Source organism: Ahaetulla prasina, chromosome 12, assembly GCF_028640845.1.
Source record: "Ahaetulla prasina isolate Xishuangbanna chromosome 12, ASM2864084v1, whole genome shotgun sequence".
In the NCBI taxonomy this organism is placed as follows: Eukaryota; Metazoa; Chordata; class Lepidosauria; order Squamata; family Colubridae; genus Ahaetulla; species Ahaetulla prasina.
The window spans coordinates 21,126,788-21,144,422 of NC_080550.1; the positions used below are offsets into that span (position 1 = coordinate 21,126,788).

Below are 17,635 nucleotides of genomic sequence, written 5' to 3' on the forward strand. Positions count from 1 at the left end.
TCCATCCACCATATTCTTTGGCAGCCTGGTTTACTTTTATTGCTAACTCTTCCAAACACAATTGCTTTCTCCAGGGAGTTCCTTTGCATGACATGGCCAAAATAAAGTGAGATGCAGTTTTGTGATTTTGCCTTCATGTCTGCTTTTCTGCATTCCAATGATTCTTTGTTAGTCACTTTTAGTTAGTACAGGTTACTTAGGACAATAAATTCTTTCAATCCTAATTGGTAGGCCAGGGATGAGGGATGAGACCCAAAAGAAACACTGGCATGTTTACTTCTACTTAGAATAACAGAGTTGGAAGGGACCTTGGAGGTCTTCTAGTCCAACCCCCTGCTTAGGCAGGAAACCCTACACCACTTCAGACAAATGGTTATCCAACATCTTCTTAAAAACTTCCAGTGTTGGAGCATTCACAACCTCTGGAGGCAAGTTGTTCCACTGATTAATTGTTCTAACTGTCAGGAAATTTCTCCTTAGTTCTAAGTTGCTTCTCTCCTTGATTATTTTCTACCCATTGCTTCTTGTCCTGCCCTCAGGTGCTTTGGAGAATAGCTTGACTCCCTCTTCTTTGTGGCAGCCCCTGAGATATTGGAAGACTGCTATCACGTCTCCCCTAGTCCTTCATTAAACTAGGCATACCCAGTTCCTGCAACCGTTCTTCATAAGTTTTAGCCACCAGTCCCCTCATCATCTTTGTTGCTCTTCTCTGCACCCTTTCTAGAGTCTCCACATCTTTTTTACATGGTGGCGACCAAAACTGAATGCAGTACTTTGGATCGATTGAGATATTAACTTGTGTTCCTACTTCCCCTTTGCTTTTTGAAAGGTTCCTCTCTTGCAAATGGAGGCCTGAATCTTCATACCACTGTGAAACGGAAACTGGAGAGTGAAAAGGGTTACGTCTTCGATAAGAGACTCAGGTACAGCGTGCGTCAGAATGAAAGCAACTGTCGGTTTAGAGACATTGTTGTACGCAAAGAAGATGGATTCACACACATCCTCCTGTCCAGTCAGACCTCAGATAACAATGCACTGACTCCAGAGGTACGCAGGTGAACATCCAATCGAAGAGAACAGTGGGAAGTGATCAATAGCCATAAAAGCATCCCTCTGTTTATTATTTATCCCATAATGAAATAACTCCCTTGAATTTCCATTTCTGATTTTAAGTTTGAAGGGAAGACCAGAATGGGGGCTGCAGGTTTGAAGTACATGCACAATTTTGTCAATGTTTACTTACATTATTTTACCTTTCCTGTCACATTCGTATGTAGAGTTGGATTCAGCTCCAGGTATCAAAGGTTTCCTATAACTTGGAATGTATTTTTATTTTTTTGGGAGCTTTCGTTCTTTGTTGAGGGTGCAATCAATCTGAAGGACATAAATATTTGAGAGAAGAGCTGGAAGGCAGAAAAAAAAGTTACCTCTTAGAGCAATTACAAATTAGACTTACACTGGTTGAAAGCATGGGTGTCTCTGCGGTTATTATGCAATAATTCCCCCAGGACTCCGTCAACTTCCTAACCTTCGAACCTTTCGCTGCGAGCTTAAGACACATCTATTTATCTGCGCAGAACTGGATTAGAATTTTAATTTTAAATTTAGTTTTTAACGGGGTTTTTATTATTTTAATTATAATTTTAAATCTGGCCTAATTCAATAAGTTTTTTAATAGTGTTTTTATCTTGTATTTATTCTTGTGTTTTTATCTGGCTGTAAACTGCCCTGAGTCCTTCGGGAGATAGGGCGGTATAAAAATTTGATTAAATAAATAAAATAAATTAATTAATTAATTAATAATCCTTCTCAAAGAAAAGAACTAGAAGTAACTTGATAACTGTCTCCCAGTACTTGAGGGGTGTCATAGAGAAGAGCGGGGCCAATGTCATCTCCAAAGCCTCTGAGGACAGGACAAAAAGTAATGGGTAGAAGTTTGTGAAAGAGAGATCCAACCTAGAACTAGGGAGAATATTCCTGAAAGTGAGAATAATTCATAATAACATTAATTAATAATAATTAATCAGTGAAATAGCTTGTCTCCGAGAGTTGCGAGTGCTCCAATGCTGGAGGACTGGACAGCCACTTGACTGAGTTAGTATAAGGCTCCTGCAGAGGTAGGATTCACCAACCTTCCCTACCAATTCGCAGATGTGAGCACGCGCACGAGCACACACTCTCACTTTGATTGCACACACCACTTTCCACACATGCTCAGCCTTCCACGCATGCTCTTTGCTCGCACAAGCACCTTCCACACATGCACATGGCCTTCAAAATGTGGCTAAATAGGACGGCATTACATCCAGATGGGTGGGTGGGGCCTACCGCTGTCGGCGCTACCAGTTCACCCAAACCGGACAAAACAGGCTGAATCCCACCACTGGGCTCTTGTCTTGAGCAGGGGGTTAGACTAGAAGACCTCTGAGGTTCTTTCCAGTCCTATGATTCTATGTTCTAATACAAATTACATCATTTGCATGATGATGTGATATGCATGACATCCCTGTGGCTTCTGCAGGGTAATATAATATATATTATTATATAAATAATATTGAGGTACAGCTGCCATTCATCTTATGTAAAATAAGGCATTATAATATTCAATCTCATTGTACACATGTTGTGCATTGACAGTAAAGGTTTGATTTGATTTGGCAGTTCCTGTATATGCCTCTTTTGACTATACAGGTAGTCCTCGACTTACAACAGTTCATTTAGTGACCGTTCAAAGTTACAATCGCACTGAAAAAGTGACTTACAACCATTTCTCGCACCTATGACCGTTGCAGCATCCCCAAGACCAGGGGTTGGGGACCCCTGGGCGAAGGCACATTGCTGAAAACCACTTTCTAACCTTTGACGCTGAGATTGTCGATCAGAAGGTCGGCAGTTCAGCGGTTCGAGTAGGGTGAGCTCCCGTTACTTGTCCCAGCTTCTGCCAATCTAGCAGTTCAAAAGCACGTTAAAAATGCAAGTAGAAAAATAGGGACCACCTTTGGTGGGAAGATAACAGTGTTCCTTGCGCCTTTGGCATTGAGTCATGCCAGCCACATGATCACAGAGACGTCTTCGGACAACGCTGGTTCTTCGGCTTTGAAATGGAGATGAGCACCGCCCCCTAGAGTCAGGAACGACTAGCACATATGTGAGAGGGGAACCTTTACCTTTACCTTACTGAGCAAAGATCAAAACATACTTGTGTCCTTCTCTTTGCCTCCTCCTCCTCCTCTGCGTCGCTATATGTTGTTGCCTTTGATGTTAGGAAGCATCTCAAAAGCAGATATGAAATATAGATTTGAAAAACGTTTGAGAAACCAGCTGTTAGGAAACACAGCCGCTGTTATCCTGAGTCAGATTTGAAGCAACAACAACAAAACAAAACAAAACAAAAAAACCAGGGTAAATATTCCATGATTCGTGTAAAAAGAACTGGACTGTTATTTGTTTCTCTACAGATTATGAAGGAGGTCCGAAGGGCCCTTTGCAACGCATCCGCTGATGATAGCAAGCTTCTGCTGCTCAGTGCCGTAGGCAGTGTGTTTTGTAGCGGCTTGGACTATTCCTACCTAATTGGAAGGTTATCCAGCGACCGAAGAAAAGAAAGCACCCGGATCGCTGAGGCTATAAGGTGAATTATGGGTTTTGGAATCCTCCAGACAGAAAAAATCCTCAGATGATTTGGTTTTATTTATTTTAACGTTTGAATTGGGTTGGGTTAGGCCAAATGAAAGAGGTGTTTGATATTTACATTTTCTTGATGTAGGGTTTATTTGCTCAGCATGCTTAGCTGGGTTGATGCAAACTTCTTAATATTCTTCCTCCTATCTGTAAATTCTTTAGCTGCCACATTGAGGGCTTGTACCCAGCTGAAGGTAGAAGAAATTGTATAGTAATAAATTTGAGAGATTTTATCTTTATCCAATTATCAATAAGAATAGAGTAGAGTAGAGTAGAGTAGAGTAGAGTAGAGTAGAGTAGAATAGAATAGAATAGAATAGAATAGAATAGAATAGAATAGAATAGAATAGAATAGAATAGAATAGCAGAGTTGGAAGGGACCTTGGAGGTCTTCTAGTCCAACCCCCTGCTTAGGCAGGAAATCCTACACCACTTCAGACAAATGGTTATCTAACATTTTCTTAAAAACTTCCAGTATTGGAGGATTCACAACTTCTGGAGGCAAGTTGTTCCACTGATTGATTGTTCTAACTGTCAGGAAATTTCTCCTTAGTTTTAAGTTGCTTCTCTCCTTGATTAGTTTCTACCCATTGCTTCTTGTCCTGCCCTCAAGGGCTTTGGAGAATACTTTGACTCCCTCTTCTTTGTGGCAGCCCCTGAGATACTGGAACACTGCTATCATGTCTCCCCTAGTTCTTCTTTTCCTTAAACTAGACATACCCAGTTCCTACAACCATTCTTCATGTTTTAGCCTCCAGTCCCCTAATCATCTCTGTTGCTCTTCTCTGCACTCTTTCTAGAGTCTGCCCATCTTTTTTACATCGTGGCGACTAAAGCTGGATGCAATATTCCAAGTGTGGCCTTACCAAAGCATTATAAAGTGGTATTAACACTTCAGGTGATCTTGATTCTGTATGCCGCCTAGAACTGTGTTGGCTTTTTTGGCAGCTGCAGCTCACTGCTGGCTCATATTTAAATGGTTGTCTACTAGGACTCCAAGACATTGTGATCTAAACAAATTATGATTTTGCCCATGGCTATATGGGCTAAGATGGTGCTATCATCGTCTTCATAAAAATAGACTTTCAATAGCAAAGCAACCAAACAGAGAATAACAAGGGATCTATTCTTTTCCTGTACTTATCCCTTATATTTAGTAGGTTACTTAATATTGCATAATTACCTATAGTTTCAATGTGTGCCAGTCCAAATATATTTATACAGCCACTACAGAAGGCTTGCTTCTTCCATATTCCATTCTGAAATTCATGTTATGAAATATTTCCAGAACGTGTGGATGCTCCATCACTGGAGCTTTTCAAAAAGAGACTGGACCCATTTGTCTGGAATGGCATAGGGTCTTCTGCTTGAGCAGGAGGTTGGACTGAAAGACCTCTATGGTCACTTCCAACCCTAGTATTCTATGTTTTATGTTAGGTAACCTAATGTCTCTAGAGTATACTACACAGTAAGATTTGGAACTGCAATCCCGTCTTGTTCTCTTGAGCTCTGCTGCACATTTTTTAATTTAATCCTTGGCTTTTTGTTGGAACAGATATAATTCATTACTTGTCTGTGCCAAACATTTAATATTTTACTTTCATGAATACTGGAGACATTTGAAAAAGGAAGTTTAGTGTTGGTAGAATATTCATATTGCCAGCTGGGATGCTCCTCAACTAAAACAGATTCAACTTTTTCTGTCTGGAACTGTCTCTTGATATAGTTTTCCAATTTTAGGAATAATTATTCCTTTAAAAAGCCTTCTTTGTAAAAAACAAATTAGCAGAACTGCTCTATAGGCATGTTGTTTTTCATCCTGTCAAATTCCATACCAAAGTTTGAGGTTTTTTCCTTGATTAGTTCAATGGACCAAATTCTATACGCCACCAACAATATTAAAGATTCTCTGGAAAAACACAAAACACATTCAACTCTTGCGCATGACTATGACCATTTATATACCATCCCATTAGTGTTTTAAATGTTGGAAAATTCAATAAATACTTTTTTTTTTAAAAAAAGATTCTCTGCGTTGAGTAGTTTTGAGTATAATATCAGAAAATAATTACAGCTTGTGTTCTTGATTCCTTAAATTCTACATTCTTGATAGAATAGAATAGAATAGAATAGAATAGAATAGAATAGAATAGAATAGAATAGAATAGAATAGAATAGAATAATTTATTGGCCAGGTGTGATTGGACACACAAGGAATTTGTCTTGGTGCATATGCTCTCAGTGCACCTTCATCAAGGTACAACACTTAATGATGGTCATATGATACAAATTTAACACTTAATGATACAACACTTAATGATAGTCATAGGCTACAAATAAGCAATCAAGAAACAATCAATATCAATATAAATCATAAGGACTTGATGTATTCAAGTTGCCAGAAGCTGTAGTTCTAATCAGAATGAAAATCATATGAATGAAAGAATGAAGCTATAGGATCTCCTGCTTGAACAGGGGTCTCCAACCTTGGCAACTTTTAAGACTTGTGGACTTCAACTCCTGCTGGCTGAGGAACTCTGGGAGTTGAAGTCCACAAGTCTTAAAGTTGTCAAGGTTGGAGACCCCTGGACTAGAAGACCTCCAAGGGTCCTTCCAACTCTGAGATTTTCTATTCTAGGAAAAAGAAAGGGGAGAACACTGTTTTGTTCCTTTCAGTATATTGTGCATTGCTCCAAGATGAGGCCATTCACTACTGACTTTTTGTCCTTTATAAATGCATGGTAAAGTTAAAGATTCCCCTCGCACATATGTGCTAGTCGTTCCAGACTCTAGGGGGCGGTGCTCATCTCCGTTTCAAAGCCGAAGAGCCAGCCAGCATGACTAAATGCCAAAAGAGCACGGAACACTGTTATCTTCCCACCAAAGGTGGTCCCTATTTTCTACTTGCATTTTTTTTTACGTGCTTTCAAACTGCTAGGTTGGCAGAAGCTGGGACAAGTAATGGGAGCTCACCACGTTACGCAGCATTAGGGATTCAAACTGCTGAACTGCCAACCTTTCAATTGATAAACTCAGTGTCTTAGCCACTGAGCCTCTGTGTGCATTAAATAAATGCATTGTATTGATGTCAAAAAAATTAGAGCTGTCACCCATTTTCTTCAGAACTGCAAACATGAAAGGTCATGCCAAAATTGTCAAAGGCTTTTTCAGCATAAAGGAAAATCAAAGCATTTTTTTTTGTTCTTTTGATTTGTCTTATCAATAATATTTATGATATGCCTAATATTATTTCTCTTTGCAAGTACTGCCATAAAAAGTTTGCAGTCCACATTCAGTAAGGAGATGGGTCTGCAAAACTCAGATAAGTTGAATACTTCTTTATTTTTTAAAAAACAGGATTATTATTTTTTTAAAAGTGTTTCTTTCCATGCCAAAGGAAGTTCTTCATGTACCTGAATTTCATTCATTGCCTTGATTACAGGTTTGGTCAGAATGTCTTGGAAAGTTTTCTAGTAAATTGTAGAGATACCATCAGGTGCCCTAGATCCATTCAAATTCAATTGTTTTACTGTTTATTCAATTTCATTTCCTGTTGCAGATAGATAAAAACTATTTTGTGTTGATCTATAATTTTTTTTAAGTGGTGCCGCATTTAAATATTCATGCCGCGAGCTTAAGACACATCTATTTATTTGCGCAGGACTGGACTAGATTTTAAATTCGAATTGGTTTTAATGGGGGTTTTATTATTTTTATTATCATCATTTTAATTATTCGGCCAATTATAATAAGTTTTTTAATGGATGTTTTTATTTGTATTTATATGTATATTTTTATCTGGTTGTTAACCGCCCTGAGTCCCTAGGGAGATAGGGCGGTATAAAAATACGAAAAATAAAATAAATAAATAAATATATTTTTTTCTGAATCAAATTGGCTCTTTCTTTCTGGCAGACACTTTTAATTCTTCAGTTTCTCTTTAGAAAAACCTGTGTACACTGGGACTTACAGAGGTGAAACTCTGAGGAGTAGAGAAAAAGTTGAACTCTCTGACTGCAATTAGTACCTTATTGATTAGATGAAGGTTATCTGAATTCTCCTACTTCTGGTTTGGTTGTCCATCTTCAGATTTCCCCTGAATTGTTGCCTTCCAAATGTAGTTTGATATATTTAAAAGGCAGTAAGTCAAGGAAAACTAAGAATTACTAAAATTCTAAGCCAACATAGCTTTCGGCTCCAAGACTTCTAATTCAATATATCTGGAGAACACCAATGTGCAGAAAACTAAAGCAATCTTTCTCTTAACTCGCTTTTTGAATTTTGTTAGCATTTTTTCCATGGTTTAATTCCATCATGTTTCTGGTCTATTCACCAGACTTCTTAAGGCAACGTTTGAAGATTTTTCTTCTTAGGGAAATGGCTTCATTTGCATGCAAATAGACTCTCAAAGTTAAAATATTGCCTTCTTTTCATATATCTCATATTACGTTCAATGCCGATCTACATAATATGAAGGACAGGTTTTCAGATGCAAACTGTAGATTGTCCTATCCAATTTGGACTCAAGCCACACTTCCGCCAGTTGTAGCCATGTAATCATGGTTCATTTTCGTCAATTATGTTTATACCAAATAACAATATATTTTCATTTGAGAAGGCATAATACAGCACTGCAGTTCAAGCTGTATATATTCAGAAGATTCCAGGGTTTAGACCAGGGGTCTCCAACCTTGGTCCCTTTAAGACTTGTGGACTTCAACTTCCAGAGTCCCTCAGCCAGTAAAGCTGGATGATTTGAACCTGGAATCTTCCATGTATCCTTTTGGGACAAGGAAAACTCTTGGACAGCAACCAATGTTGAACTCAACAGACCAATGACTTAACTAGGTATAAAGCAGCTTCATCTGTTCCTGGAAGTCCTGTTTTGAGCTGTGCCAAAAATTATTTCTAGTTGTGAAGAATACAGAATAAAAGAATTGAGAGGGCACTCAGAGGTCTTATTTTTTAAAAAATGTAAAAGACATGTATGTAAGAGTTCTTTTGCTAAGCAATAAGGGAAACTCGGTGCTCTAAAATATATTGAGCCAAAAGTTCCTAATAGTTGAAAAGCAGATAACAAGTGATTTCCAAACATGATTAGGAAAGGAAATATACAAACTTAAAGAAGGACTAGGGGAGACATGATAGCTGTGTTCCAATATCTCAGGGGTTGCCACAAAGAAGAGGGAGTCGGGCTGTTCTCCAAAGCACCTGAGGGAAGAACAAGAAGCAATGGGTGGAAATTGATCAAGCAAAGAAGCAACTTAGAACTAAGGAGAAATTTCCTGACAGTTAGAACAATTAATAAGTGGAATGACTTGCCTGCAGAAGTTGTGAATGCTCCAACACTGGAAATTTTTAAGAAAATGTTGGATAACCATCTGACTGAGATGGTGTAGGGTTTCCTGCCTGGGCAGGGGGTTGGACTAGAAGGCCTCCAAGGTCCCTTCCAACTCTGTTGTTATATTATATTATATTATATTATATTATATTATATTATATTATATTATATTATATTATATTATATAATATTATATTATATTATATTTATTATATTATATTATATTATATTATATTTTATTTTTTTATATTATATTATATTATATTATATTATATTATATTATATTATATTATATTATTATATTATATTATATTATATTATATTATATTATATTATATTATATTATATTACATTACATTATATTATATTATATTATATTATATTATATTATATTATATTAATGTCCTTTCAAAGGCACCGACCATGTTTTCCACAAAAATGGCTGTTCCCTCAGAGTTCTAAACCCACTGGCAACCATTGCCTTGCAATCTCCTCACGAGGAGTGGAGCACTTGTGGACAATCTCCAGTCTTCTCCTTGTCCAGAGAGGGATTACAAAAAAACAACAACAAAAAACCAACAATCTACTCTCTGGCTCTTCATTCTGCCACACTCATCATTTTTGCTTTTAGATTAATATTTTGGTATAGGAAGGAACATGTAAGGAGAGAGGGAGAGAAAGAGTTGTCTTAAAACTCAAAATATCAAGCAGCTAATATTTGGGGAAGGATAAGACTTACAGCTGAATCATTCTTGATGATGTGGGCCAGGTCTCACCATATCTTCCAATCTTGCACTACTTTGAGTTTTTCTATGCTGTGGCTGGTATCAACTTCGATGGTATCCACTCCCTGTGTTTTTTTAATGCCCCGGTTTCCTTTTAACGCTAACACTTCCAAAGATAATTGCTTTCTCCAGTGAATTCCCTTGCATGACATGGCCAAAGTAAGTGAGACGACCATTTCTGTAATGCATGAATATCAGTTGTTCATATTGCAAAGCCATCCAGAAGTACATGGCAGTTTGAAAGACATCAACCACAGCTACAAACCTCCCATTAATATTAAGGTAAGATGGAGGATGATGGTTTTGACAGCACAGCCACGTTCAGAAGTGTTATATTTCTGCTTACTATATACTGTGAGGAAAAAAAGTGGGATGAGAACCTTTGCTTGGCTTTTGGAGAAACACTGCATGGAAGTCCTGCCTGATGCAGTGACAAAAGTTCTCATGAAACAAAGTAGTTCATTGTGACTTCCACCCATATCTTTCATTCCAGGGATTTTGTGAAAGCCTTTATTCAGTTTAAGAAGCCCATTGTGGTTGCCATCAATGGTCCTGCTCTAGGCTTGGGAGCGTCAATTTTACCACTCTGCGACATTGTGTGGGCAAGTGAAAAGGCCTGGTTCCAAACGCCCTACGCAACCATTCGGCTCACTCCTGCAGGCTGTTCATCGTACACATTTCCACAGATATTGGGTGTGGCTCTGGTAAGATTTCCTTCTTTCAGATCAGGGGTCTCCAACCTTGGCCACTTTAAGACTTGTGGACTTCAACTCCCAGAGTTCCTCAGCCAGCTTTGCTGGCTGAGGAACTCTGGGAGTTGAAGTCCACAAGTCTTAAAGTGGCCAAGGTTGGAGACCTCTTTTTCAGATGGTTCTATGGCAGTGTTGGAATTCAAATTTTTTTACTACCGGTTCTGTGGGCATGGCTTGGTGGGTGTGGCAGGGGAAGGATACTGCAAAATCTCCATTTCCCATCCCACTCCAGGGGAAGGATACTGCAAAATCCCCATTCCCACCCCGCTCTGGGGCCAGCCAGAAATGGTATTTACCGGTTCTCTGAACTACTCAAAATTTCCACTACCGGTTCTCCAGAACCTGTCAGAACCTGCTGGATTTCACCCCTGTTCTATGGTCCCACTTCAGTTAAATGGCTTGACACCCATGGTGCTGTCCTACATGTGGTTTTCCATTCTGGACATTTCCTTCCTGACCTAATGGATGAATATTGGACCAAAGAAGTGAACTTCTCATCTCTTTGTAGCAGACTTCTTCCAGTCACTTGGTTTCTTTCCCCTCTGGATTTCTGATTTGTATGTGCAAAGCAAATACTCAGAGCTGCAAGTTGTCTGCTACTGAAAAGCAGCTGCTTGCAAACATAATAATTGAAATATGGCATCCTGAGCCTGTTTCGTGGTCAAGGGGCAATTTTTTATTTAAAGCTCCCATTTCAAAGTAGCTCTCCAGTCCAAATCAGGTTTAAAAATCAAATAGGAATGGAAAAGAAAGATCTTTGGTTAACCCATCTACAATCCCCACTAGACCACAGAAAAAAGAGATTTCAGTGGACTTCATCTGATTCATTTTTCCCAGTGCGGTGTGAGGCCTTATTTTCTATTTATCCTATGTTTGCATCTACCACTAAATAGATCCCCACCTGTTTTGTGCCAATCTGTGTGCGCTGTCACCTTGTGTTTTGTGTTTGCTCTTCTTGGAGGAGGAGAATAAATTGTCCTATTCTAATATATTCGATCCTTGCAGGCCAACGAAATGCTGTTTTGTGGAAGGAAGCTGACGGCGCAAGAGGCCTGCAGCAGAGGACTTGTTTCCCAAGTCTTCTGGCCCACCACATTTGGGCAGGAAGTGATGCTGAGGGTAAAAGAAATGGCGTCCTGCAGTGCAGTGGTAAGAATAATATGAGGTTTTACGGAGAACTTTGGACAATTTGTGTCAGGGCTCCAAGTAACACTCCCAACAGAAATAAAACTCCAGGGCAGGCATCTTCCTGAAAGCACCATTTTATTAGAGATGTCATATTGGCACATCTGGGGAAACCCGAATCTGAAAGGCCCCCGGGTTTCCCCCACCCAAATCAAAATCAAAGTTCTTTCCCCTGCATCCACATGTCCATCACATGGTCCAATCAGGTCCCCGTCCAATTGGAGTTGTTTCCCAGTCACGTCTCTCCAGATGCAGGCTGAACGTCCTTGACTCCCAAGGAAAATAATGTTGTTATGGCTATATATCTCCATCCAACCCTCCTCGCGTTTCCCAAAGCATGCCCATCCAACAAGTGTGGCAGCCCTGAAGATCCAAAGTAAAAGATGGCCTCCAGGGCTGACAATTCGTTTGTTTGTTGGCCACCCATTTTACCTCAGGGTAATTATTTGAAGGGCTCAGGGGCTAGGACGTTGAGCTTGTCGATCGAAAGGTCGGCAGCTCAGCGGTTCGAATCCCTAGTGCTGCCGTGTAACGGGGTGAGCTCCCGTTACTTGTCCCAGCTTCTGCCAACCTAGCAGTTTCAAAAGCACCTAAAAATGCAAGTAGAAAAAATAGGAACCACCTTTGGTGGGAAGGTAACAGTGTTCCATGCGCTTTTGGCGTTGAGTCATGCTGGCCACATGACCATGGAGACGTCTTCGGACAGCGCTGGCTCTTCGGCTTTGAAACAGAGATGAGCACTGCCCCCTAGAGTCGGCAACGACTAGCATGTATGTGCAAGGGGAACCTTTACCTTTACCTTTTAATTTTTTGGTGCCAACTGTATCCCACCTCATCTCTTTCAGAAACTCCTATAGAAGAGACTTAAGGCAAAGCACTCCCTCTCTTGCCTCTTACTTACTTCCTTATTAAAGTATTATTACTCCATCCCAACTAGTGTAAAACATGAAATAATCATTTTAGATTCCAGAGATGTTCCAAAGCAAACAAGAATGCCAACACCAGAAGAAGAAGAAACATTTCACACACAAAAATCCACTCTAGCCAAAAAACTTGGGGATGAAATTGTAGGTCTATTTTATACAGTCAAATGTCCTGAAAAGATTAGGGCAGTGTTGTTCAACCTTGCCAGCTTTTAGACGTCTGGACCTCAACTCCCACAACTGCTGGCTGATGGTTGGCTGGGGAATTCTGGAAGCTGAAGTCCACATAATATCTTAAAAGTTGTCAAGGTTGAGAAACACTAGATTAGGGGACAAAATATACTAGGAATTGCCGATGTTTACCAAGTTGTTGTTTTTTTATTCATGAAAGAGAGTAGATGATCCTAGGCCTTTTGATGGCTTCTTTGATAGCTTCTGGAATGCTTCCAACCATAATTGCTGAAAATCTATGGCATAGTTACCTTCATGAATAAATGAGCAAGTTCGAGATAAAAAAAAATGCAGGCAGCTATAATGTTAGCCTTCAATAGCCTTTATGTAGGTTACCTGCTTAATAAGGAAATGAATGGATACTTCTAGAAGTTCTCATATAAAAGCCAGAGGGAGAAGTACACCAGAAAACCATGATCCTTGGTTTTGGTTACTACCAAAATCTTACTACCAAGGTTTTGGTTACTACCTTCAAAGCGCTCCATGGCTTAGGACCGGGTTACTTATGGGACCGCCTACTGCTACCAATTGCCTCCCACCGACCCGTGCGCTCTCACAGAGAGGGACTCCTCAGGGTGCCGTCCACCAAACAATGTTGGCTGGCGGCCCCCAGGGGAAGGGCCTTCTCTGTGGGGGCTCCCACCCTCTGGAATGAACTTCTCCCAGGACTCCCTCAACTACCTGACCTTCGGACCTTTCGTCGCGAGTTGAAGACTTACCTATTTATTCGCGCAGGACTGGCATTGAAATTTTTAGCAGTTTTTAATATTCTGATGTAAATTATTTGGGGTTTTTATGGTTTTAAATAGTTTTAATCTGGCCTGATATTTAATAAGATTTTTAATAATTGTTTTTATTATGTATATTAGTATTGTTTTATTTTGGCTGTGAACCGCCCTGAGTCCTTCGAGAGAAGGGCGGTATAAAAATCTAATAAATAAATAAATAAATAAATCCTGTCCAGAACATGACATATTCTTTCCCCATTGCTTACTGCTATGGCCGTGATGGCGAACCTATGGCATGCGTGCCACAGGTGGCAGGCGTACCTATATCAGTGGGCACGTGAGCTCAGCTCTGGCCTGATTTTCAGGCCTTCTGGGCCCACTAGAATAGGGAAACAGGCTTTTTCGTGCCTCCGGAAGGCCTAGGGGGTGGTGGGGAAGGCCCGTTTTTTTCTCTCTCACCTGGCTCCAGAGCCTCTCTATGAGTCTGGGGAGGGTGAAAATGGCCTTTCCCACCTACCCACCCGGAGGCGAGAAACTGCCTGTTTGCCAACTTCCAGTTAGACAGGAAGTGACTATTTTGCTGTCCCCAGCCTCCAGAGACTCATAGAGAGGTTCTGGAGCCAGGTGAGAGAGAAAAACGGGCCTACCGGCCCTTCGCGTGCCAGGAGCGGGGGGGGGGATAGGGGGTTGCATGTGCAGGGGCAGGGCGCATAGAATTATGAGTGTGGACACACGCACGCGTTACCCCCCTCCTGCCCCCTGCCTCCTGGCATGCGATGGCAAAAAGGTTAGCCATCATTGTGCTATGGTCTCCCCAGCTTCAAAAACTGTCCAAGATGATTTTCAAAAAGGTTGCCTGAGGCAAAACATTAAGCTCCTGTACTGGTGCGTTCAGCCTTAAATTATTTTTCACACATTATGCAAGTCCCCAAGTTTTCAGTGTAAGCTGATAGAGAAATATTTTTTCCCTCCCTACCTTGAAAGATTGTATGAAAGATTGTAACCTGATTCCCTCTGTAAAGACAGAATAGCTTCCCTTTTCGCTTGAAAGAGCAAGCGGCAAAGTACTGGGAACTTTTTAATTAAATGTATTATAGATTATCTCTCCTTCCAAAATGTTTGGGCGGGTGTGGGGAGCACAGAAGAAGCACATATTACAAAAGTATTGTGTTCGTATCTTGGGTGAGCCAATAAAGCTCTTGATTTGAGGAGAACCTGGGACAGGTCCTGTGATCTCCCCCACCTTCATTTCAACTTAGGTTGTTGTTTTTTATAACATACAGCATTCAAGTCCTTTATATCAGGGGTCTCCAACCTTGGCAACTTTAAGCCTGGAGGATTTCAACTCCCAGAATCCCCCAGCCAGCAAAGCTGGCTGGGGCATTCTGGGAGTTAAAGTCCTCCAGGCTTAAAGTTGCCAAGGTTGGAGACCCCTGCTTTAGATCAAGAAAGTCAAAAAAGCAATAGAGAAAAAATTGCCAGTGAAGCTAAGTCTCTGTACAGATTCTCAGTCAAAAAGGTGCTTTTTCAGGAGGCAGCTGGACCTTCCATTCCCCACCATCCTGTCAGAACTGAAGAAGCTTCTTGGATGAGAAGTGAAACGTCTTCAAAGAAAAAAACAAGAAAGTCCAGTTGCCTCCTGAAAAAGCACCTTTGGGACCATGACGCTAAGAATGCTTCCTGCTTACCAAAACCCTTTTTTTAATGCCAATTACCTCCTTTTGTTCTACTATGATAATAACACAAACCAGCTTTCAATGATTAAATTAAGACCCAGCAGAACTATAAAAAAAAAATAATGCAAACAAGACATCTGTTGGAATCGTAAAAATAGTAAGAATATAAAACAGTTACAAGACAGGAAGGATGAAACTTCCAACAAAAATTAAATTTACATTTCTATATGTAATTTATGGAAGGCTAGCAAAAGTGAGCACTGTATGAACTCAAGATTTCCTACTTTTCAGCTCATTCTTATAAACTACTTTATTACTCTGTATCAAGCTTGCCCCAAGTCACTTAATTGACTATAGAAATTGAATGAATGAATGAATGAATGAATGAATGAATGAATGAATGAATGAATCTCAAAGGAAAGGAGTGTTCATGGGAGAGTAAAAAAAAAAATCAAGATGGAGACCAAAGAAGTTCTCCAATGACGCCAAGATCCCAATAGGTTTCTTCACTCTAAACTCTTTTTTTCTCTAGAAGACATTTGTTTATATATTTATTTATTCATTCAGCAAATTTATTTGCCTCCCATCTCGTAGCAAATGAGTCTGGGTGGCTTGGATGACAAGACTGTGCTCCAGTGGTGGGATTCAACATTTTTTACTACCGGTTCTGTAGGTGTGGCTTGGTGGGCGTGGCATGGCTTGGTGGGCGTGGCAGGAGAAGATTACTGCAAAATCCCCATTTCCTCCCGATCAGCTGGGACTCGGGAGGCAGAGAATAGATGGCGAGGCCAACCAGAGGTGGTATTTGCCAGTTCTCTGAATTACTCAAAATTTCCGTTACCGGTTCTCCAGAACTGGTCAGAACCTGCTGAATTGACCACCTCTGCTATGCTCCTAACAGGATGAATACAATTAATTAATAATTAATAAGTGAATGGGAATGTCATCGCTTTCCCTTAGGTTTTGGAAGAATCGAAATGCCTGGTTCGGAGTTTCCTGAAATCTGGCCTTGAAGACGTGAACGAGAAAGAATGTCAGATGTTAAAGCAGCTGTGGAGCTCTTCCAAAGGACTAGATTCATTGTTCAGCTATCTCCAAGACAAGATCTACGAAGTTTGACATTCTCCAAGGAAGAAAAAAAAAGGGGGTGGGTGGGTGGGGAGAATGTTCTGGGATCAAAGCGATTTCAGAATGTCTCCTGGTTGGAGAAGAATCACATGAAAGCCAAAAACCAAGATCCAGCAAATCCTCCCGGAGGCTTTTGTGAGAGCATATCTAACATCTCCGAGGTTGTACCAGTTTCCTTGTTGTATTCAGCGATTCTTCCCAGCAGGCTAGATTTTTCTTTGTGGAAGGGAAAGGCAGATGAATTGACTCAGCCTTTGGCAAGAGTTGCATTTGAACACCCATGTGGCTGGAGAGAAACATACATTCCATGTGCCAGAAGAAGCACTAATGGTAACCCCTTAAACGCACACCACAAATCTTACTTCTTTGGTCTTCTTATTTTTCTATTAATTATTAATAATTAACTTATTCCCGTTTACTGTAAGCAGCTCTTGTCACAGCATCAGTCCAAATAGCTTCAGTTTAGAATTCAGCCGTCCTAAGTCGTATTTATCTGGCTGGCCTGCTTGAAGAAGATGTCCATATTTTTGATTTGTTCCACCGTTAACGATAGAAGATGTGGTATGTGCGGGATATAATTTATAACGGCTGATGGATAAAAGAAAATAATTTTGCCAAAACAAAAAAAAAACTTTCAAAATATCCTACCTGGATTGGATTGCTTTCCCCCTTTTGGTTCAATTTATTTAATTAATTTATTTGTGTTTGTGAGTCTCTGTGATAGGGATATGAATATGGGTATATGGGTGTGTGTGTAGGTATGTAGGTATGTATGTGTATGTATGTGTGTGTGTGTATATATATATATATATATATATGTTTTCTGAGGTTTTCACGGGTGTTTGTATGTAGGTCTTTGGTTGTTCGGGTTTTCTCCCGTGTAAAATTGGAAGTGTCTTGGCAACGTTTCGACGAAGTCTCATTCGTCATCTTCAGGCTTCAGCTTCGTGCTTCTGGGAGCAATGTGTGATCGCAGCTGTTTCTTCCTTTTAACTGCTAGTGGGGGTTTGAACTGATTGGGTGGGAGCTTGGCTGTGCTCTGATTGGATGGAGTTTTTTTTGTGCTCTGATTGGCTGGGGGTGTGTCCTGTTTGGGTGGGGGCTTGGTTGTGCTCAATTTCAATTTCAATTCCAGCTCAAATCCCCCTGCAACACAGACTAAATTGAGCACAACCAAGCCCCCACCCAGACAGGACACACCCCCA

At 40.3% G+C, this 17,635-nt stretch overlaps 1 protein-coding gene across 1 annotated transcript in view; it reads left to right on the top strand.

Moving 5' to 3' along the window:
• Nucleotides 1-17,324, top strand: part of CDYL2 (chromodomain Y like 2) — a 99,559-nt gene extending 82,235 nt beyond the window's left edge. The window contains exons 3-7 of the mRNA XM_058155263.1: nucleotides 830-1,047; nucleotides 3,459-3,631; nucleotides 10,301-10,511; nucleotides 11,565-11,708; nucleotides 16,263-17,324. Of these exons, the coding sequence (XP_058011246.1) occupies nucleotides 830-1,047; nucleotides 3,459-3,631; nucleotides 10,301-10,511; nucleotides 11,565-11,708; nucleotides 16,263-16,421 (905 nt within the window). The 3' untranslated portion in view covers nucleotides 16,422-17,324. The remainder of the gene's footprint in view (nucleotides 1-829; nucleotides 1,048-3,458; nucleotides 3,632-10,300; nucleotides 10,512-11,564; nucleotides 11,709-16,262) is intronic.
• The last annotated feature ends 311 nt before the right edge of the window (nucleotides 17,325-17,635 follow it).